Below are 24,130 nucleotides of genomic sequence, written 5' to 3' on the forward strand. Positions count from 1 at the left end.
TACCACTACACTTAAACTGTGGAACATTACCACTACATTACCACTACACTTAAACTGGAACATTACCACTACATTACCACTACACTTAAACTATGGAACATTACCACTACACTACCACTACACTTAAACTATGGAACATTACCGCTACATTACCACTACACTTAAACTATGGAGCATTACCACTACACTTAAACTATGGAACATTACCACTACACTACCACTACACTTAAACTATGGAACATTACCACTACATTACCACTACACTTAAACTATGGAACATTGCCACTACACTTAAACTATGGAACATTACCACTACATTACCACTACATTTAAACTGTGGAACATTACCACTACATTACCACTACACTTAAACTATGGAACATTACCACTACATTACCACTACACTTAAACTATGGAACATTACCACTACTTTACCACTACATTACCACTACACTTAAACTATGGAACATTACCACTACATTACCACTGCACTTAAACTATGGAACATTGCCACTACACTTAAACTATGGAACATTACCACTACACTTAAACTATGGAACATTACCACTACACTTAAACTATGGAACATTACCACTACATTACCACTACACTTAAACTATGGAACATTACCACTACATTACCACTACACTTAAACTATGGAACATTACCACTACACTACCACTACACTTGAACTATGGAACATTACCACTACATTACCACCACACTTAAACTATGGAACATTACCACTACATTACCACTACAATTAAACTATGGAACATTGCCTCTACATTACCACTACACTTAAACTATGGAACATTACCACTACACTACCACTACACTTAAACTATGGAACATTACCACTACATTACCACTACACTTAAACTATTGAACATTACCACTACATTACCACTACACTTAAACTATGGAACATTACCACTACACTACCACTACACTTAAACTATGGAACATTACCACTACATTACCACTACACTTAGAGTATGGAACATTACCACTACACTACCACTACACTTAAACTATGGAACATTACCACTACAATACCACTACACTTAAACTATGGAACATTACCACTACACTACCACTACACTTAAACTATGGAACATTACCACTACACTTAAACTATGGAACATTACCACTACACTACCACTACACTTAAACTATGGAACATTACCACTACATTACCACTACACTTAAACTATGGAACATTACCACTACACTTAAACTATGGAACATTACCACTACACTACCACTACACTTAAACTATGGAACATTACCACTACATTACCACTGCACTTAAACTATGGAACATTACCACTACATTACCACTACACTTAAACTATGGAACATTACCACTACACTTAAACTATGGAACATTACCACTACACTACCACTACACTTAAACTATGGAACATTACCACTACACTTAAACTATGGAACATTACCACTACATTACCTCTACATTACCACTACACTTAGACTATGGAACATTACCACTACACTACCACTACACTTAAACTATGGAACATTACCACTACACTACCACTACCCTTAAACTATGGAACATTACCACTACATTACCACTACACTACCACTACACTTAAACTATGGAACATTACCACTACACTTAACTATGGAACATTACCACTACACTACCACTACACTCAAACTATGGAACATTACCACTACATTACCACTACATTACCACTACACTACCACTACATTACCACTACATTTAAACCATTGAACACTACCTGTGATCCCATACGGGCAGAAGTTAGACCTCCCGTCATGTTCTACATTCATCCTGTCAGCATTTAATTGTGGCTGTTGGTTGATACTCTCTGTTTATCTGAATAAACTAGCTGCTGAAGGTGACTCCATGTTGTTAACAACAAACAGGGAAGCTTTAGGTCAGGTAGTATTAGGTCTACAGTGTTGGTGTGTAAGTTTGATGACATCTTAAAGTACTACTCTCTCCACCAGGTGCCTATGGAGTGGTCCTGAAGTGCAGACACAAGGTAAGAGCCTCATATAAACACATTACTATCCTTTTCTGAGACCCATCATTACCACTTCTAAACACTGATGGAGGTAATTAACCTGAACCAAACAGAATATACCAAAATACAGGATGTTTCATTGTTTTAGGCAAGATGGTATTGTATAGGAACAGCAGGGTTGGGGTCAGACTGTGTAGTCCTACATGAGTTAGTAGACAGTAGGGTTGGGGTCAGACTGTGTAGTCCTACATGAGTTAGTAGGCAGTAGTGTTGGGGTCAGACTGTGTAGTCCTACATGAGCTAGTAGACAGTAGGGTTGGGGTCAGACTGTGTAGTCCTACATGAGCTAGTAGTTAGTAGGGTTGGGGTCAGACTGTGTAGTCCTACATGAGTTAGTAGTTAGTAGGGTTGGGGTCAGACTGTGTAGTCCTACATGAGCTAGTAGACAGTAGGGTTGGGGTCAGACTGTGTAGTCCTACATGAGCTAGTAGACAGTAGGGTTGGGGTCAGACTGTGTAGTCCTACATGAGCTAGTAGACAGTAGGGTTGGGGTCAGACTGTGTAGTCCTACATGAGCTAGTAGACAGTAGGGTTGGGGTCAGACTGTGTAGTCCTACATGAGCTAGTAGACAGTAGGGTTGGGGTCAGACTGTGTAGTCCTACATGAGCTAGTAGACAGTAGGGTTGGGGTCAGACTGTGTAGTCCTACATGAGCTAGTAGACAGTAGGGTTGGGGTCAGACTGTGTAGTCCTACATGAGTTAGTAGGCAGTAGTGTTGGGGTCAGACTGTGTAGTCCTACATGAGCTAGTAGACAGTAGGGTTGGGGTCAGACTGTGTAGTCCTACATGAGCTAGTAGTTAGTAGGGTTGGGGTCAGACTGTGTAGTCCTACATGAGTTAGTAGTTAGTAGGGTTGGGGTCAGACTGTGTAGTCCTACATGAGCTAGTAGACAGTAGGGTTGGGGTCAGACTGTGTAGTCCTACATGAGCTAGTAGTTAGTAGTTAGTAGGGTTGGGGTCAGACTGTGTAGTCCTACATGAGCTAGTAGTTAGTAGACAGTAGGGTTGGGGTCAGACTGTGTAGTCCTACATGAGTTAGTAGTTAGTAGACAGTAGGGTTGGGGTCAGACTGTGTAGTCCTACATGAGCTAGTAGACAGTAGGGTTGGGGTCAGACTGTGTAGTCCTACATGAGCTAGTAGACAGTAGGGTTGGGGTCAGACTGTGTAGTCCTACATGAGCTAGTAGTTAGTAGGGTTGGGGTCAGACTGTGTAGTCCTACATGAGCTAGTAGTTAGTAGGCAGCAGGGTTGGGGTCAGACTGTGTAGTCCTACATGAGCTAGTAGTTAGTAGACAGTAGGGTTGGGGTCAGACTGTGTAGTCCTACATGAGCTAGTAGTTAGTAGACAGTAGGGTTGGGGTCAGACTGTGTAGTCCTACATGAGTTAGTAGTTAGTAGGGTTGGGGTCAGACTGTGTAGTCCTACATGAGTTAGTAGTTAGTAGGGTTGGGGTCAGACTGTGTAGTCCTACATGAGCTAGTAGTTAGTAGACAGTAGGGTTGGGGTCAGACTGTGTAGTCCTACATGAGCTAGTAGTTAGTAGACAGTAGGGTTGGGGTCAGACTGTGTAGTCCTACATGAGTTAGTAGTTAGTAGACAGTAGGGTTGGGGTCAGACTGTGTAGTCCTACATGAGCTAGTAGACAGTAGGGTTGGGGTCAGACTGTGTATTCCTACATGAGCTAGTAGTTAGTAGACAGCAGGGTTGGGGTCAGACTGTGTAGTCCTACATGAGTTAGTAGTTAGTAGGGTTGGGGTCAGACTGTGTAGTCCTACATGAGCTAGTAGACAGTAGGGTTGGGGTCAGACTGTGTAGTCCTACATGAGCTAGTAGTTAGTAGACAGTAGGGTTGGGGTCAGACTGTGTAGTCCTACATGAGTTAGTAGTTAGTAGACAGTAGGGTTGGGGTCAGACTGTGTAGTCCTACATGAGCTAGTAGTTAGTAGACAGCAGGGTTGGGGTCAGACTGTGTAGTCCTACATGAGCTAGTAGTTAGTAGGGTTGGGGTCAGACTGTGTAGTCCTACATGAGCTAGTAGACAGTAGGGTTGGGGTCAGACTGTGTAGTCCTACATGAGCTAGTAGACAGTAGGGTTGGGGTCAGACTGTGTAGTCCTACATGAGTTAGTAGTTAGTAGACAGTAGGGTTGGGGTCAGACTGTGTAGTCCTACATGAGCTAGTAGTTAGTAGACAGCAGGGTTGGGGTCAGACTGTGTAGTCCTACATGAGTTAGTAGTTAGTAGGGTTGGGGTCAGACTGTGTAGTCCTACATGAGCTAGTAGTTAGTAGTTAGTAGGGTTGGGGTCAGACTGTGTAGTCCTACATGAGCTAGTAGTTAGTAGACAGTAGGGTTGGGGTCAGACTGTGTAGTCCTACATGAGTTAGTAGTTAGTAGACAGTAGGGTTGGGGTCAGACTGTGTAGTCCTACATGAGCTAGTAGACAGTAGGGTTGGGGTCAGACTGTGTAGTCCTACATGAGCTAGTAGACAGTAGGGTTGGGGTCAGACTGTGTAGTCCTACATGAGCTAGTAGTTAGTAGGGTTGGGGTCAGACTGTGTAGTCCTACATGAGTTAGTAGGCAGTAGGGTTGGGGTCAGACTGTGTAGTCCTACATGAGCTAGTAGTTAGTAGGGTTGGGGTCAGACTGTGTAGTCCTACATGAGTTAGTAGTTAGTAGGGTTGGGGTCAGACTGTGTAGTCCTACATGAGCTAGTAGACAGTAGGGTTGGGGTCAGACTGTGTAGTCCTACATGAGCTAGTAGACAGTAGGGTTGGGGTCAGACTGTGTAGTCCTACATGAGCTAGTAGTTAGTAGTTAGTAGGGTTGGGGTCAGACTGTGTAGTCCTACATGAGCTAGTAGTTAGTAGACAGTAGGGTTGGGGTCAGACTGTGTAGTCCTACATGAGTTAGTAGTTAGTAGACAGTAGGGTTGGGGTCAGACTGTGTAGTCCTACATGAGCTAGTAGACAGTAGGGTTGGGGTCAGACTGTGTAGTCCTACATGAGCTAGTAGACAGTAGGGTTGGGGTCAGACTGTGTAGTCCTACATGAGCTAGTAGTTAGTAGGGTTGGGGTCAGACTGTGTAGTCCTACATGAGCTAGTAGTTAGTAGGCAGCAGGGTTGGGGTCAGACTGTGTAGTCCTACATGAGCTAGTAGTTAGTAGACAGTAGGGTTGGGGTCAGACTGTGTAGTCCTACATGAGCTAGTAGTTAGTAGACAGTAGGGTTGGGGTCAGACTGTGTAGTCCTACATGAGTTAGTAGTTAGTAGGGTTGGGGTCAGACTGTGTAGTCCTACATGAGTTAGTAGTTAGTAGGGTTGGGGTCAGACTGTGTAGTCCTACATGAGCTAGTAGTTAGTAGACAGTAGGGTTGGGGTCAGACTGTGTAGTCCTACATGAGCTAGTAGTTAGTAGACAGTAGGGTTGGGGTCAGACTGTGTAGTCCTACATGAGTTAGTAGTTAGTAGACAGTAGGGTTGGGGTCAGACTGTGTAGTCCTACATGAGCTAGTAGACAGTAGGGTTGGGGTCAGACTGTGTATTCCTACATGAGCTAGTAGTTAGTAGACAGCAGGGTTGGGGTCAGACTGTGTAGTCCTACATGAGTTAGTAGTTAGTAGGGTTGGGGTCAGACTGTGTAGTCCTACATGAGCTAGTAGACAGTAGGGTTGGGGTCAGACTGTGTAGTCCTACATGAGCTAGTAGTTAGTAGACAGTAGGGTTGGGGTCAGACTGTGTAGTCCTACATGAGTTAGTAGTTAGTAGACAGTAGGGTTGGGGTCAGACTGTGTAGTCCTACATGAGTTAGTAGTTAGTAGACAGTAGGGTTGGGGTCAGACTGTGTAGTCCTACATGAGCTAGTAGTTAGTAGACAGCAGGGTTGGGGTCAGACTGTGTAGTCCTACATGAGCTAGTAGTTAGTAGGGTTGGGGTCAGACTGTGTAGTCCTACATGAGCTAGTAGACAGTAGGGTTGGGGTCAGACTGTGTAGTCCTACATGAGCTAGTAGACAGTAGGGTTGGGGTCAGACTGTGTAGTCCTACATGAGTTAGTAGTTAGTAGACAGTAGGGTTGGGGTCAGACTGTGTAGTCCTACATGAGCTAGTAGTTAGTAGACAGCAGGGTTGGGGTCAGACTGTGTAGTCCTACATGAGTTAGTAGTTAGTAGGGTTGGGGTCAGACTGTGTAGTCCTACATGAGCTAGTAGTTAGTAGTTAGTAGGGTTGGGGTCAGACCGTGTAGTCCTACATGAGCTAGTAGTTAGTAGACAGTAGGGTTGGGGTCAGACTGTGTAGTCCTACATGAGTTAGTAGTTAGTAGACAGTAGGGTTGGGGTCAGACTGTGTAGTCCTACATGAGCTAGTAGACAGTAGGGTTGGGGTCAGACTGTGTAGTCCTACATGAGCTAGTAGACAGTAGGGTTGGGGTCAGACTGTGTAGTCCTACATGAGCTAGTAGTTAGTAGGGTTGGGGTCAGACTGTGTAGTCCTACATGAGTTAGTAGGCAGTAGGGTTGGGGTCAGACTGTGTAGTCCTACATGAGCTAGTAGTTAGTAGGGTTGGGGTCAGACTGTGTAGTCCTACATGAGTTAGTAGTTAGTAGGGTTGGGGTCAGACTGTGTAGTCCTACATGAGCTAGTAGACAGTAGGGTTGGGGTCAGACTGTGTAGTCCTACATGAGCTAGTAGGCAGTAGGGTTGGGGTCAGACTGTGTAGTCCTACATGAGCTAGTAGTTAGTAGACAGTAGGGTTGGGGTCAGACTGTGTATTCCTACATGAGCTAGTAGACAGTAGGTTTGGGGTCAGACTGTGTAGTCCTACATGAGTTAGTAGTTAGTAGACAGTAGGGTTGGGGTCAGACTGTGTAGTCCTACATGAGCTAGTAGTTAGTAGGGTTGGGGTCAGACTGTGTAGTCCTACATGAGCTAGTAGTTAGTAGGGTTGGGGTCAGACTGTGTAGTCCTACATGAGCTAGTAGTTAGTAGGGTTGGGTTCAGACTGTGTAGTCCTACATGAGTTAGTAGACAGTAGGGTTGGGGTCAGACTGTGTAGTCCTACATGAGCTAGTAGACAGTAGGGTTGGGGTCAGACTGTGTAGTCCTACATGAGTTAGTAGACAGTAGGGTTGGGGTCAGACTGTGTAGTCCTATTCAATTGGTTTGGAAAAGCACACACCTGTCTATATAAGGTCCCACAGTTGACAGTGCATGTCAGAGCAAAAACCAAGCCATGAGGTCAAGGGAATTGTCCGTAGAGCTCTGAGACAGGATTGTGTCGAGGCACAGAGCTGGGGAAGGGTACCAAAACATGTATCCAGCATTGAAGGTCCCCAAGAACACAGTGGCCTCCATCATTCTGAAATGGAAGAAGTTTGGAACCACCAAGACTCTTCCTAGAGCTGGCCTTCCAGCCAAATTGGGCATTCAGGGGAGAAGGGCCTTGGTCAGGGAGATGACAAATAACCCGATGGTCACTCTGACAGAGCTCCAGAGCTCCTCTGTGGAGATGGGAGAACCTTCCAGAAGGACAACCATCTCTGCAGCACTCCACCAATCAGGCCTTTATGGTAGAGTGGCCAGACGGAAGCCACTCTTCATTAAAAGGCACATGACAGCCCACTTGGAGTTTGCCAAGAGGCACATAAAGACTCTCAGACCATGAGAAACAAGATTCTCTGGTCTGATGAAACCAATATTGAACTCTTTGGCCTGAATGCCAAACATCACGTCTAGAGGAAACATACGGTGAGGCATGGTGGTGGCAGCATCATGCTGTGGGGATGTTTTTCATCAGCAGGGACTGGGACACTAGTCAGGATCAAGGCAAAGGTGAACAGAGCAAAGTACAGAGAGATCCTTGATGAAAACCTGCTCCAGCGCGCTCAGGACCTCAGACTGGGGCAAAGGTTCACCTTCCAACAGGACAACGATCCTAAGCACACAGCCAAGACAACAACGCAGGAGTGACTTCTGGACAAGTCTATGAATGTCCTTGAGTGGCCCAGCCAGAGCCCGGACTTGAACCCAATCAAACATCACTTGAGAGACCTGAAAATAGCTGTGCAGCAACGCTCTCTATCCAACCTGACAGAGCTCGAGAGGATCTGTAGAGAAGAATGGGAGAAACTCCCCAAATACAGGTGTACCAAGCTTGTAGCGTCATCAAATCAAATGTATTTTTATAGCCCTTCTTACATCAGTTGATATCTCAAAGTGCTGTACAGAAACCCAGCATAAAACCCCAAACAGCAAGCAATGCAGGTGTAGAAGCACGGTGGCTAGGAAAAACTCCCTAGAAAGGCCAAAACCTAGGAAGAAACATAGAGAGGAACCAGGCTATGAGGGGTGGCCAGTCCTCTTCTGGCTGTGCCGGGTGGAGATTATAACAGAACATGGCCAAGATGTTGAAATGTTCATAAATGACCAGCATGGTCAAATAATAATAATCACAGTAGTTGTCGAGGGTGCAGCAAGTCAGCACGTCAGGAGTAAATGTCAGTTGGCTTTTCATAGCCGATCATTAAGAGTATCTCTACCGCTCCTGCGGTCTCTAGATAGTTGAAAACAGCAGGTCTGGGACAGGTAGCATGTCCGGTGAACAGGTCAGGGTTCCATAGCCGCAGGCAGAACAGTTTAAACTGGAGCAGCAGCATGGCCAGGTGGACTGGGGACAGCAAGGAGTCATCAGGCCAGGTAGTCCTGAGGTATGGTCCTAGGGCTCAGGTCCTCCGAGAGAGAGAAAGAAAGAGAGAAAGAGAGAATTAGAGAGAGCATACTTAAATTCACACAGGACACCGGATAAGACAGGAGAAGTACTCCAGATATAACAGACTGACCCTAGCCCCCCGACACATAAACTACTGCAGCACACATACTGGAGGCTGAGACAGAAGGGGTCAGGAGACACTGGCCCCATCTGATGATACCCCCGGACAGGGCCAAAAAGGCAAGATACCCAAGAAGACTCAAGGCTGTAATGCCAAAGGTGCTTCAACAAAGTACTGAGTAAAGGGTCTGAATACTTATGTAAATGTGATATTTTTATATTATTTAAATACATTTGCAAAAAAAATTACAAAATGTGTATTTGATTTGTCAGTATGGGTTATTGTGTGTAGATTGATGTGAGAAAAAAACGATTTAATCAATTTTAGTATAATACTGTAATGTAACAAAATGTGGAAAAAGTCAAGATTTCTGAATACTTTCCGAATGCACTGTAGATGGTAAACAGAATGGGGCCTAATATTGACCCTTGTGGGACCTCAATGTTAATGTAAAGAGAGTCCGACTGAGTGTTCCTCAAACAAACCTTTTGACTTCTGTTTGTCAGATAGGAATACATCCAACTAATGGCTTCAGTGGACACATGAACTTCTCTGGGATATTTGGGACTAACGTCCCACTTGGCCAAAAGCCAGTAAAAATGCAGAGTGCCAAATTCAAATAAATTACTATAAAAATCAAACTTCCATGAAATCACACATGAAAGATACCAAATTAAAGCTACACTTGTGAATCCAGCCAACATGTCAGAATTCAAATAGGCTTTACGACGAAAGCATACCAACCGATTATGTTAGGTCAGAGCCAAGTCAGTGCTTATAGGTCGGTCATTTTCCACCACTGGTAGAATGCTTATAGGTCGGTCATTTTCATATCACTGGTAGAATGCTTATAGGTCGGTCATTTTCATACCACTGGAAGAATGCTTATAGGTCGGTCATTTTCATATCACTGGTAGAATGCTTATAGGTCGGTCATTTTCATACCACTGGTAGAATGCTTATAGGTCGGTCATTTTCATACCACTGGTAGAATGCTTATAGGTCGGTCATTTTCTACCAGTGGAAGAATGCTTATAGGTTGGTCATTTTCCACCAGTGTCGGGTCACCAGATTTTAAAACAGGCATCACTGCAGCAGACTTCCAAGCATTGGGGAAGAACCCATATTTGACAGACATATTAACTACATGTACGATAGGGGCAATCAGAGAATATTTGTGTCTCTTCAGGAATACAGTGTCTAGACCAAATACATATTTTGTTCTAGAGTTCCTGATAAAGCTGAAACTGTCCGCTGCTGATGCTGAGATTTCATTCTAAATATTGGTTTATTATTATCTATGGGAGTGAGACCTGTGGTGTTGGTTTATTATCAATGGGAGTGAGGACTGTGGTGTTGGTTTATTATCTATGGGAGTGAGGACTGTGGTGTTGGTTTATTATCTATGGGAGTGAGGACTGTGGTGTTGGTTTATTATCTATGGGAGTGAGGACTGTGGTGTTGGTTTATTATCTATGGGAGTGAGGACTGTGGTGTTGGTTTATTATCTATGGGAGTGAGGACTGTGGTGTTGGTTTATTATCTATGGGAGTGAGGACTGTGGTGTTGGTTTATTATCTATGGTAGTGAGGACTGTGGTGTTGGTTTATTATCTATGGTAGTGAGGACTGTGGTGTTGGTTTATTATCTATGGTAGTGAGGACTGTGGTGTTGGTTTATTATCTATGGGAGTGAGGACTGTGGTGTTGGTTTATTATCTATGGGAGTGAGAACTGTGGTGTTGGTTTATTATCTATGGGAGTGAGAACTGTGGTGTTGGTTTATTATCTATGGGAGTGAGGACTGTGGTGTTGGTTTATTATCTATGGGAGTGAGAACTGTGGTGTTGGTTTATTATCTATGGGAGTGAGAACTGTGGTGTTGGTTTATTATCTATGGGAGTGAGAACTGTGGTGTTGGTTTATTATCTATGGTAGTGAGGACTGTGGTGTTGGTTTATTATCTATGGTAGTGAGGACTGTGGTGTTGGTTTATTATCTATGGGAGTGAGGACTGTGGTGTTGGTTTATTATCTATGGGAGTGAGAACTGTGGTGTTGGTTTATTATCTATGGGAGTGAGGACTATGGTGTTGGTTTATTATCTATGGGAGTGAGAACTGTGGTGTTGGTTTATTATCTATGGGAGTGAGGACTGTGGTGTTGGTTTATTATCTATGGGAGTGAGGACTGTGGTGTTGGTTTATTATCTATGGGAGTGAGGACTGTGGTGTTGGTTTATTATCAATGGGAGTGAGAACTGTGGTGTTGGTTTATTATCTATGGGAGTGAGAACTGTGGTGTTGGTTTATTATCTATGGGAGTGAGGACTATGGTGTTGGTTTATTATCTATGGGAGTGAGAACTGTGGTGTTGGTTTATTATCTATGGGAGTGAGGACTGTGGTGTTGGTTTATTATCTATGGGAGTGAGGACTATGGTGTTGGTTTATTATCTATGGGAGTGAGGACTGTGGTGTTGGTTTATTATCTATGGGAGTGAGAACTGTGGTGTTGGTTTATTATCAATGGGAGTGAGGACTGTGGTGTTGGTTTATTATCTATGGTAGTGAGGACTGTGGTGTTGGTTTATTATCAATGGGAGTGAGGACTGTGGTGTTGGTTTATTATCTATGGGAGTGAGGACTGTGGTGTTGGTTTATTATCTATGGTAGTGAGGACTGTGGTGTTGGTTTATTATCAATGGGAGTGAGGACTGTGGTGTTGGTTTATTATCTATGGGAGTGAGGACTGTGGTGTTGGTTTATTATCTATGGGAGTGAGAACTGTGGTGTTGGTTTATTATCTATGGGAGTGAGGACTGTGGTGTTGGTTTATTATCTATGGGAGTGAGGACTGTGGTGTTGGTTTATTATCTATGGGAGTGAGGACTGTGGTGTTGGTTTATTATCTATGGGAGTGAGGACTGTGGTGTTGGTTTATTATCTATGGGAGTGAGGACTGTGGTGTTGGTTTATTATCTATGGGAGTGAGGACTGTGGTGTTGGTTTATTATCTATGGGAGTGAGGACTGTGGTGTTGGTTTATTATCTATGGGAGTGAGGACTGTGGTGTTGGTTTATTATCTATGGGAGTGAGGACTGTGGTGTTGGTTTATTATCTATGGGAGTGAGGACTGTGGTGTTGGTTTATTATCTATGGGAGTGAGGACTGTGGTGTTGGTTTATTATCTATGGGAGTGAGGACTGTGGTGTTGGTTTATTATCTATGGGAGTGAGGACTGTGGTGTTGGTTTATTATCAATGGGAGTGAGGACTGTGGTGTTGGTTTATTATCTATGGGAGTGAGGACTGTGGTGTTGGTTTATTATCTATGGGAGTGAGGACTGTGGTGTTGGTTTATTATCTATGGGAGTGAGGACTGTGGTGTTGGTTTATTATCTATGGGAGTGAGGACTGTGGTGTTGGTTTATTATCTATGGGAGTGAGGACTGTGGTGTTGGTTTATTATCTATGGGAGTGAGGACTGTGGTGTTGGTTTATTATCTATGGGAGTGAGGACTGTGGTGTTGGTTTATTATCTATGGGAGTGAGGACTGTGGTGTTGGTTTATTATCTATGGGAGTGAGGACTGTGGTGTTGGTTTATTATCAATGGGAGTGAGGACTGTGGTGTTGGTTTATTATCTATGGGAGTGAGGACTGTGGTGTTGGTTTATTATCTATGGGAGTGAGGACTGTGGTGTTGGTTTATTATCTATGGGAGTGAGGACTGTGGTGTTGGTTTATTATCTATGGGAGTGAGGACTGTGGTGTTGGTTTATTATCTATGGGAGTGAGGACTGTGGTGTTGGTTTATTATCTATGGGAGTGAGGACTGTGGTGTTGGTTTATTATCTATGGGAGTGAGGACTGTGGTGTTGGTTTATTATCTATGGGAGTGAGGACTGTGGTGTTGGTTTATTATCTATGGGAGTGAGGACTGTGGTGTTGGTTTATTATCTATGGGAGTGAGGACTGTGGTGTTGGTTTATTATCTATGGGAGTGAGGACTGTGGTGTTGGTTTATTATCTATGGGAGTGAGGACTGTGGTGTTGGTTTATTATCTATGGGAGTGAGGACTGTGGTGTTGGTTTATTATCTATGGGAGTGAGGACTGTGGTGTTGGTTTATTATCTATGGGAGTGAGGACTGTGGTGTTGGTTTATTATCTATGGGAGTGAGGACTGTGGTGTTGGTTTATTATCTATGGGAGTGAGGACTGTGGTGTTGGTTTATTATCTATGGGAGTGAGGACTGTGGTGTTGGTTTATTATCTATGGGAGTGAGGACTGTGGTGTTGGTTTATTATCTATGGGAGTGAGGACTGTGGTGTTGGTTTATTATCTATGGGAGTGAGGACTGTGGTGTTGGTTTATTATCTATGGGAGTGAGGACTGTGGTGTTGGTTTATTATCTATGGGAGTGAGGACTGTGGTGTTGGTTTATTATCTATGGGAGTGAGGACTGTGGTGTTGGTTTATTATCTATGGGAGTGAGGACTGTGGTGTTGGTTTATTATCTATGGGAGTGAGGACTGTGGTGTTGGTTTATTATCTATGGGAGTGAGGACTGTGGTGTTGGTTTATTATCTATGGGAGTGAGGACTGTGGTGTTGGTTTATTATCTATGGGAGTGAGGACTGTGGTGTTGGTTTATTATCTATGGGAGTGAGGACTGTGGTGTTGGTTTATTATCTATGGGAGTGAGGACTGTGGTGTTGGTTTATTATCTATGGGAGTGAGGACTGTGGTGTTGGTTTATTATCTATGGGAGTGAGGACTGTGGTGTTGGTTTATTATCTATGGGAGTGAGGACTGTGGTGTTGGTTTATTATCTATGGGAGTGAGGACTGTGGTGTTGGTTTATTATCTATGGGAGTGAGGACTGTGGTGTTGGTTTATTATCTATGGGAGTGAGGACTGTGGTGTTGGTTTATTATCTATGGGAGTGAGGACTGTGGTGTTGGTTTATTATCTATGGGAGTGAGGACTGTGGTGTTGGTTTATTATCTATGGGAGTGAGGACTGTGGTGTTGGTTTATTATCTATGGGAGTGAGGACTGTGGTGTTGGTTTATTATCTATGGGAGTGAGGACTGTGGTGTTGGTTTATTATCTATGGGAGTGAGGACTGTGGTGTTGGTTTATTATCTATGGGAGTGAGGACTGTGGTGTTGGTTTATTATCTATGGGAGTGAGGACTGTGGTGTTGGTTTATTATCTATGGGAGTGAGAACTGTGGTGTTGGTTTATTATCTATGGGAGTGAGGACTGTGGTGTTGGTTTATTATCTATGGGAGTGAGGACTGTGGTGTTGGTTTATTATCTATGGGAGTGAGGACTGTGGTGTTGGTTTATTATCTATGGGAGTGAGAACTGTGGTGTTGGTTTATTATCTATGGGAGTGAGGACTGTGGTGTTGGTTTATTATCTATGGGAGTGAGGACTGTGGTGTTGGTTTATTATCTATGGGAGTGAGGACTGTGGTGTTGGTTTATTATCTATGGGAGTGAGAACTGTGGTGTTGGTTTATTATCTATGGGAGTGAGGACTGTGGTGTTGGTTTATTATCTATGGGAGTGAGGACTGTGGTGTTGGTTTATTATCTATGGGAGTGAGGACTGTGGTGTTGGTTTATTATCTATGGGAGTGAGGACTGTGGTGTTGGTTTATTATCTATGGGAGTGAGGACTGTGGTGTTGGTTTATTATCTATGGGAGTGAGGACTGTGGTGTTGGTTTATTATCTATGGGAGTGAGGACTGTGGTGTTGGTTTATTATCTATGGGAGTGAGGACTGTGGTGTTGGTTTATTATCTATGGGAGTGAGGACTGTGGTGTTGGTTTATTATCTATGGGAGTGAGGACTGTGGTGTTGGTTTATTATCTATGGGAGTGAGGACTGTGGTGTTGGTTTATTATCTATGGGAGTGAGAACTGTGGTGTTGGTTTATTATCTATGGGAGTGAGGACTGTGGTGTTGGTTTATTATCTATGGGAGTGAGGACTGTGGTGTTGGTTTATTATCTATGGGAGTGAGGACTGTGGTGTTGGTTTATTATCTATGGGAGTGAGAACTGTGGTGTTGGTTTATTATCTATGGGAGTGAGGACTGTGGTGTTGGTTTATTATCTATGGGAGTGAGGACTGTGGTGTTGGTTTATTATCTATGGGAGTGAGAACTGTGGTGTTGGTTTATTATCTATGGGAGTGAGGACTGTGGTGTTGGTTTATTATCTATGGGAGTGAGGACTGTGGTGTTGGTTTATTATCTATGGTAGTGAGGACTGTGGTGTTGGTTTATTATCTATGGGAGTGAGGACTGTGGTGTTGGTTTATTATCTATGGTAGTGAGGACTGTGGTGTTGGTTTATTATCTATGGGAGTGAGGACTGTGGTGTTGGTTTATTATCTATGGGAGTGAGGACTGTGGTGTTGGTTTATTATCTATGGTAGTGAGGACTGTGGTGTTGGTTTATTATCTATGGGAGTGAGGACTGTGGTGTTGGTTTATTATCTATGGGAGTGAGGACTGTGGTGTTGGTTTATTATCTATGGGAGTGAGGACTGTGGTGTTGGTTGAAAATCTTTGAGGCAGTTCCCTGACAGAGTCAACAACAACATGTTTAAAGGTGGGGGATATGAAATCAGAGTCTTGAATTAGAATCCTATTAACCTTTAATTAAGGATGTTTTTTGGACTTTTCAGCTCCTCTCCCTGTTAGTTTGAGATTTTCCCAAATCACTTTGCCATTTCCTTTTGCATCATTGATTACTCTGAGGAAGAACTGTGCTTTTGCACTTTTTATATTCCGTACCACATTATATAAATATACAGGACCAGTCAAATGTTGGACACAACTAATCATTCATTGTTTGATCAGGAGAGAAAGCATGCATGCATAAAACTATAAAACGTAGCTTAGCCCTGTCATATTTAAATTCAATGGCGAGACGAGGGAGCTGCGTTTTTTTAAACAGCTAGACACTATAGTTCAGGAGTGTCATAAAAAAGGCCCATGCATCCATCAGAGGGTTATTGTTAGGGTTAGCTAACCCTAACCCTAACCCTAACCCTAACCCTAACCCTAACCCTAACCCTAACCCATCCATCAGAGCGAGAAGAACAATATTTTCTGACTGGACAATTTGCGCAGCTTTGGTGGAATTCTCAGCTCTGTCTAGCCTATATTCCTCTCTTATGTTCTGTGTAACATATGTAATAGGAATGTCACTCTTGTCCTGCCCTGCGCTGCCTGACTCCGTTTACTGCGCGGCGCCAGCCAAGTTCAAATAGGCTAAACCATCGACTGTCACATCACGATGTCGTCACCATCGACAGTGGCTGCCAATCATCGTCGATAGACGTTATTATCGTAATTTCGCCCAACCCTAGGCGCGTTGGTCTGCTATCTCTCCTGGGGTTTACTACCGTGGTCGTTTTAGGCCTATATGATATCTCGTTAGCTTCACAGGGATAATCTGGTAATCCTATTATTTGTGTTCGGGTTGGTCCATAATGTGATTTGAGTTGCTGTAATCTCAGATAATGTGTAAATGTGAAGCTAGAAAACAGTGACAGCTTCCTTCTGTACAGTAAGAGATGTTTCCTGTCATCTATACAGATGTTGGACCTTAATTTGATCACCCTGCTACAGGAGAATTTTCCTGCAGGACATTTTGTACTGTATTTATGGAATTATATTTTTGTTTATTTGAGGTTTAAAAAGGCTTGTGAAGTTTGCAGTTTCCACTTTGAAATGTCAGACTTGATTTTCCCAATGAAAAATGTATCAACCCTTGCAGAAATGTCCATTAATTACAGTACCCTTCAGAAAGTATTCACACCCCTTGACTTTTTCCACATTTTGTGTTAAAGACTGAATTTAAAATTGATTAAATTTAGATTTTTTTTTGTCACTGGCCTACACGCAATACCCCATAATGTGAAAGTGGAATTATGTTTTAGAAATATTTACAAATTAAGTTTTAAAGCTGAAGTGTCATGAGTCGATATATATTTAAAAGTAAAACTTTCCTTTTTAATTTTTAATTTTATTTTTTAAAATATATTTTTTAATGTAACCTGTATTTAACTAGGCAAGTAATTTAAGAACAAATTCTTATTTACAATGATGGCCTACCCCAGCCAAACCTGGATGACACTTGGCCAATTGTGCGCCTTCCTATGGGACTCCCAGTCGCGGCCGGATTTTATACAGCCCCAGATTTGAATCGGGGACTGTAGTGACACCTCTTGCACTGAGATGCAGTGTCTTAGACCGCTGCGCCACTCGGGAGCACAAAACAAGTCACATAATTAGTTGCATGGACTAACTCTGTGTAATAGTAGTATTTAACAGGATTTATTACCTCATCTCTGTACCCCACACATACAAGGATCTGTAAGGTCCCTCAGTCGAGCAGTGAATTTCAAACACAGATTCAACCACAAAGACCAGGGAGGTTTTCTAATGCCTCGCAGAGAAGGGCAGCTATTGGTTGATGGGTAAAAATAAGACATAATAAGACATTGAATATCCCTTTGAGCATGGTGAAGTTATTAATTACACTTTGGATGGTGTATCAATACACCCAGTCACTACAAAGATACAAGCGTCCTTCCTAACTCAGTTGCCGGAGAGGAAGGAAACTGCTCAGGGATTTCACCATGAGGCCAATGGGGACATTAAAACAGTTAGCGTTTAATGGCTGTGATAGGAGAAAACTGAGGATGGATCAACAACATTGTAGTTACTCCACAATACTAACCTGAATGACAGAGTGAAAAGAAGGAAACCAGTACAGAATAAATATATTCCAAAACATGCATCCTGTTTGCAACAAGGCACTAAAGTAATACTGCAAAAAATGTGGCAAAGCAGTTTACTTTGTGTCCTGAGTACAAAGTGTTATGTTTTGGACAAATCCAATACAACACATTACTGAGTACTGCTCTCCAAATTGTCAAGCACAGTGGTGGCTGCATCATGTTATCAAATCTAATTGTATTTGTCACATGCAGCCGAATACAACCGGTTTAGACCTTAGGGTGAAATGCTTACTTACAAGCCCTTAACCAACAATCCAGTTTTAAGAAAATCCCGAAAAAAGTAAGAGATAAGAATAACATAATTAAAGAGCAGCAGTAAAATAACAATAGCGAGGCTATATACAGGGGGTTCTGGTTCAGAGTCAATGTGGAGGCTATATACAGGGGGTTCTGGTTCAGAGTCAATGTGGAGGCTATATACAGGGGGTACCGGTACAGAGTCAATGTAGAGACTATATACAGGGGGTACCGGTACAGAGTCAATGTGGAGGCTATATACAGGGGGTACCGGTACAGAGTCAATGTGGAGGCTATATACAGGGGGTACCGGTACAGAGTCAATGTGGAGGCTATATACAGGGGGTACCGGTACAGAGTCAATGTGGAGGCTATATACAGGGGGTACCGGTACAGAGTCAATGTGGAGGCTATATACAGGGGGTACCGGTACAGAGTCAATGTGGAGGCTATATACAGGTGGTACCGGTACAGAGTCAATGTGGAGGCTATATACAGGGGGTACTGGTACAGAGTCAATGTGGAGGCTATATACAGGGGGTACCGGTACAGAGTCAATGTGGAGGCTATATACAGGGGGTTCTGGTTCAGAGTCAATGTGCAGAGTTAATGTGCGGGGGCACAGGTATTGAGGTAATTATGTACATCTGGGTAGAGTTATTAAAGTGACTATGCATATATAATAACAGAGAGTAGCAGCAGCGTAGGGGGGGTGCAATGCAAATAGTCTGGGTAGCCATTTGATTAGATGCTTAGGAGTCTTATGGCTTGGGGGTAGAAGCTGTTAAGAAGCCTTTTGGACCTAGACTTGGCGCTCTGGTACCGCTTGTCGTGCGGTAGCAGATAGAACGGTCTATGACTAGGGTGGCTGGAGACTTTGACCATTTTTAGGGCCTTCCTCCAATGGGTATGCTTGTAATCGTTAAGGAAGAAGTGTTCTTCCTGGTTCAGTCTGCTTTCCAACAGACACTGGGAGATGAATTCACCTTTCAGCAGTACAATAACCTGAAACACAAGGCCAACATGTGTAGGCAGACAGTGAAATGCTTACTTATGGGTCCTTTCAACAATCCAGAGATGAACAACAAATATAAATAACAAGTGAAAATAACGTGGCTATATACAGGAAGTAGAAATTTTACATGACTATATACAGAAAGTATAACATAACATGGCTATATACAGGGAGCAGAAAATAACATGGCTATATACAGGGAGCAGAAAATAACATGACTATATACAGGAAGTAGAAAATAACATGGCTATATACAGGAAGTAGAAAATAACATGACTATATACAGGAAGTAGAAAATAACATGACTATATACAGGAAGTAGAAAATAACATGACTATATACAGGAAGTAGAACATAACATGACTATATACAGGAAGTAGAACATAACATGACTATATACAGGAAGTAGAAAATAACATGACTATATACAGGAAGTAGAAAATAACATGACTATATACAGGAAATAGAAAATAACATGACTATATACAGGAAGTAGAAAATAACATGACTATATACAGGAAGTAGAAAATAACATGACTATATACAGGGAGTAGAAAATAACATGACTATATACAGGAAGTAGAAAATAATATGACTATATACAGGAAGTAGAAAATAACATGACTATATACAGGAAGTAGAAAATAACATGACTATATACAGGGAGTACCAGGTAATAACATGGCTATATACAGGGAGTACCAGGTAATACCATGGCTATATACAGGGAGTACCAGGTAATAACATGGCTATATACAGGGAGTACCAGGTAATAACATGGCTATATACAGGGAGTACCAGGTAATACCATGGCTATATACAGGGAGTACCAGGTAATACCATGGCTATATACAGGGAGTACCAGGTAGTAACATGGCTATATACAGGGAGTACCAGGGAATAACATGGCTATATACAGGGAGTACCAGGTAATAACATGGTTATATACAGGGAGTACCAGGTAATAACATGGCTATATACAGGGAGTACCAGGTAATACCATGGCTATATACAGGGTGTACCAGGTAATAACATGGTTATATACAGGGAGTACCAGGTAATAACCTGCCTATATACAGGGGGTACCAGGTAATAACATGGCTATATACAGGGAGTACCAGGTAATAACATGACTACATACAGGGAGTACCAGGTAATAACCTGCCTATATACAGGGGTACCACTCATCACTGCCACACTTCTTTGCATTGTTTCGGTTGCTTGTAAAAAATGTAAACCTTTTTTGGAAGTACATATCAGCTGTAATGTGAGTAACATTGTTGCTCAGCAAAATGGTATATTTGGTGTGTAAAAAAACGTATTTTGAAATTCTTGCAGAGCTTGTGAATGGGAGTTTGAATCTGAGCTTTCTGGGCATTAGAGGTCTGCACCTATTAGTCTATAGAGGAGGACTGGTTGAGGAGCACAGAGAGAGATGTCTTGCTGTTACAGCCTGAGCAGAGATGAGATGATGACTAGGACGGTAGGCTAATATTGGCCAAAAATATCAGCCTGACCGATTATAAATCCTCTAATTTTAACACCCAATAAACAGAAAGTGGGACAGGAGAAAGAACTTCTGATGTAGAGTTAAATAGGTCACCTTGTGGAGCACTGACTACATGGTCCTATTAGAGGGAGAGAGAGATGTAGACTGAGGAAGTTGGGGGGAGAGAACAGGAGAACTGTAGATGGGACAGTTCTGTGGTCCCCTCGTAAATTAGTGTTATTTTGAGCTGTAGCTACGCTAGTGGTGGGTTGAATTAAATATAGATATTTCACCTTTATTTAACCAGGTAGGCTAGTGGAGAACAAGTTCTCATTTACACCTGCGACCTGGTCAAGATAAAGCAAAGCAGTTTGACACAAACAACAACACAGAGTTACACATGGAATAAACAAACATACAGTCCATAATACAGTAGAAGAATCTATATACAGTGTTTGCAAATGCAGAAGAGTAGGGAGGTAAGGCAATAAATAGGCCAAAGTGGCGAAATAATTACAATTTAGCAAATTAACACTGGAGTGATAGATGTGCAGATGATGATGTGCAAGTAGAGATACTGGGGTGCAAATGAGCAAAAAAGTAAATAAAAACAATATGGGGATGAGGTAGGTAGATTGAATGGTCTATTTACAGATTGGCTGTGTACAGCTGCAGCGATCGGTAAGCTGCTAAGATAGCTGATGCTTAGAGTTAGTGAGGGAGATATAAGTCTCCAACTTCAGAGATTTTTGCAATTCGTTCCAGTCATTGGCAGCAGAGAACTGGAAGGAAAGGCGGACAAAGGAGGTGTTGGCTTTGGGGGTGACCAGTGAAATATACCTGCTGGAGCGCGTGCTACGGGTGGGTGCTACTATGGTGACTAGTGAGCTGAGATAAGGCAGAGCTTTACCTAGCAAGACTTATAGATGACCTGGAGCCAGTGGGTTTGGCGACGAATATGTAGTGAGGGCCAGCCAACGAGAGTGACAAAACTTTGGTGACAAAACGGATGGCACTGTAATAGACTGCATCCAGTTTGCTGAGTAGACTGTTGGAGGCTATTTTGTAAATGACATCGCCGAAGTCAAGGATCGGTAGGATAGTCAGTTTTACGAGGGTATGTTTGTCAGCGTTAGTGAATGAGGCTTTGTTGTGAAATAGGAAGCCGATTCTAGATTTAATTTGTATTGGAGATGTTTAATATAAGTCTGGAAGGAGAGTTGACAGTCTAGCCAGACACTTAGGTATTTGTAGTTGTCCACATATTCTAAGTCAGAATCGTCCAGAGTAGTGATGCTAGTCGGGCGGGAGGCTGCGGGCAGCGATCGGTTGAAGAGCATTCATTTAGTTTTACTAGAGTTTAAGAGCAGTTGGAGGCCACGGAAGGAGTGTTGTATGGCATTGAAGCTCGTTTGGAGGTTAGATAGCACAGTGTCCAGGGAAGGGCCGGAAGTATACAGAATGGTGTCGTCTGCGTAGAGGTGGATCAGAGAATCACCAGCAGCAAGAGCGATATCATTGATATATACAGAGAAAAGAGTCGGCCCAAGAATTGAACCCTGTGGTACCCCCATAGAGACTGCCAGAGGTCCGGACAACAGGCCCTCCGATTTGACACACTGAACTCTATCTGAGAAATAGTTGGTGAACCAGGTGAGGCAGTCATTTGAGAAACCAAGGCTGTTGAGTCTGCTGATAAGAATGCGGTGATTGACAGAGTAGAAAGCCTTGGCCAGGTCGATGAAGACGGCTGCACAGTACTGTCTTTTGTCGATAGCGGTTATGATATCGTTTAGTACCTTGAGCGTGTCTGAGGTGCACCCGTGACCAGCTCGGAAACCGGATTGCACAGCGGAAAAGGTACGTTGGAATATGAAATGGTCAGTATGAAACAATCTGTTTGTTAACTTGGCTTTCGAAGACTTTGGGTAGGCAGGTCAGAATGGATATAGGTCTGTAACAGTTTGGGTCTAGAGTGTCTTGACTAGTCTAGAATGCAGAAAGAGACAGACTGTCTCATTGGCTGAGCTACTCTAGTAGTGGGTTGAATGCAGAGAGAGGGAGACTGTCTCATTGGCTGAGCTACACTAGTATTGGGTTGAATGCAGAGAGGGAGACTGTCTCATTGGCTGTAGCTACACTAGTATTGGGTTGAATGCAGAGAGGGAGACTGTCTCATTGGTTGTAGCTACACTAGTAGTGGGTTGAATGCAGAGAGAGGGAGACTGTCTCATTGGCTGAGCTACACTAGTATTGGGTTGAATGCAGACAGAGGGAGACTGTCTCATTGGCTGAGCTACACTAGTAGTGGGTTGAATGCAGAGAGAGGGAGACTGTCTCATTGGCTGAGCTACACTAGTAGTGGGTTGAATGAAGAGAGAGGGAGACTGTCTCATTGGCTGTAGCTCCACTAGTAGTGGGTTGAATGAAGAGAGAGGGAGACTGTCTCATTGGCTGTAGCTACACTAGTAGTGGGTTGAATGCAGACAGAGGGAGACTGTCTCATTGGCTGTAGCTACACTAGTAGTGGGTTGAATGCAGACAGAGGGAGACTGTCTCATTGGCTGTAGCTACACTAGTAGTGGGTTGAATGCAGACAGAGGGAGACTGTCTCATTGGCTGTAGCTACACTAGTAGTGGGTTGAATGCAGACAGAGGGAGACTGTCTCATTGGCTGTAGCTACGCTAGTAGTGGGTTGAATGCAGACAGAGGGAGACTGTCTCATTGGCTGTAGCTCCACTAGTAGTGGGTTGAATGCAGACAGAGGGAGACTGTCTCATTGGCTGTAGCTACACTAGTAGTGGGTTGAATGCAGACAGAGGGAGACTGTCTCATTGGCTGTAGCTACACTAGTAGTGGGTTGAATGCAGACAGAGGGAGACTGTCTCATTGGCTGTAGCTACACTAGTAGTGGGTTGAATGCAGACAGAGGGAGACTGTCTCATTGGCTGTAGCTACGCTAGTAGTGGGTTGAATGCAGACAGAGGGAGACTGTCTCATTGGCTGTAGCTCCACTAGTAGTGGGTTGAATGCAGACAGAGGGAGACTGTCTCATTGGCTGTAGCTCCACTAGTAGTGGGTTGAATGCAGACAGAGACAGACTGTCTCATTGGCTGTAGCCCCACTAGTAGTGGGTTGAATGCAGACAGAGGGAGACTGTCTCATTGGCTGTAGCTACACTAGTAGTGGGTTGAATGCAGACGAGGGAGACTGTCTCATTGGCTGTAGCTCCACTAGTAGTGGGTTGAATGCAGACAGAGGGAGACTGTCTCATTGGCTGTAGCTACACTAGTAGTGGGTTGAATGCAGAGAGGGAGACTGTCTCATTGGCTGTAGCTACACTAGTAGTGGGTTGAATGCAGAGAGGGAGACTGTCTCATTGGCTGTAGCTACACTAGTAGTGGGTTGAATGCACAGAGGGAGACTGTCTCATTGGCTGTAGCTACACTAGTAGTGGGTTGAATGCAGAGAGGGAGACTGTCTCATTGGCTGAGCTACACTAGTAGTGGGTTGAATGCAGACAGAGATGTAACCAATATCAGTAGAACTATAGAAAATGTACAACCGAAACACATTAGAAATAAGAAGAGCATGAGAAAGTACGTCAGCTATAAACAGCATCAGTACCAGGGTCAGTTCCAGCACCATATTT

At 43.3% G+C, this 24,130-nt stretch overlaps 1 protein-coding gene across 2 annotated transcripts in view; it reads left to right on the forward strand.

Annotated features, from left to right (window-relative positions):
* Positions 1-24,130, forward strand: part of LOC129867662 (cyclin-dependent kinase-like 5) — a 177,435-nt gene that overhangs the window by 24,235 nt on the left and 129,070 nt on the right. For both annotated transcript variants that reach the window (XM_055941238.1, XM_055941239.1), the window contains exon 3: positions 2,002-2,036. In XM_055941238.1, the coding sequence (XP_055797213.1) occupies positions 2,002-2,036 (35 nt within the window). The remainder of the gene's footprint in view (positions 1-2,001; positions 2,037-24,130) is intronic.

Source organism: Salvelinus fontinalis, chromosome 12 (genome assembly GCF_029448725.1).
Source record: "Salvelinus fontinalis isolate EN_2023a chromosome 12, ASM2944872v1, whole genome shotgun sequence".
NCBI classification, from domain to species: Eukaryota; Metazoa; Chordata; class Actinopteri; order Salmoniformes; family Salmonidae; genus Salvelinus; species Salvelinus fontinalis.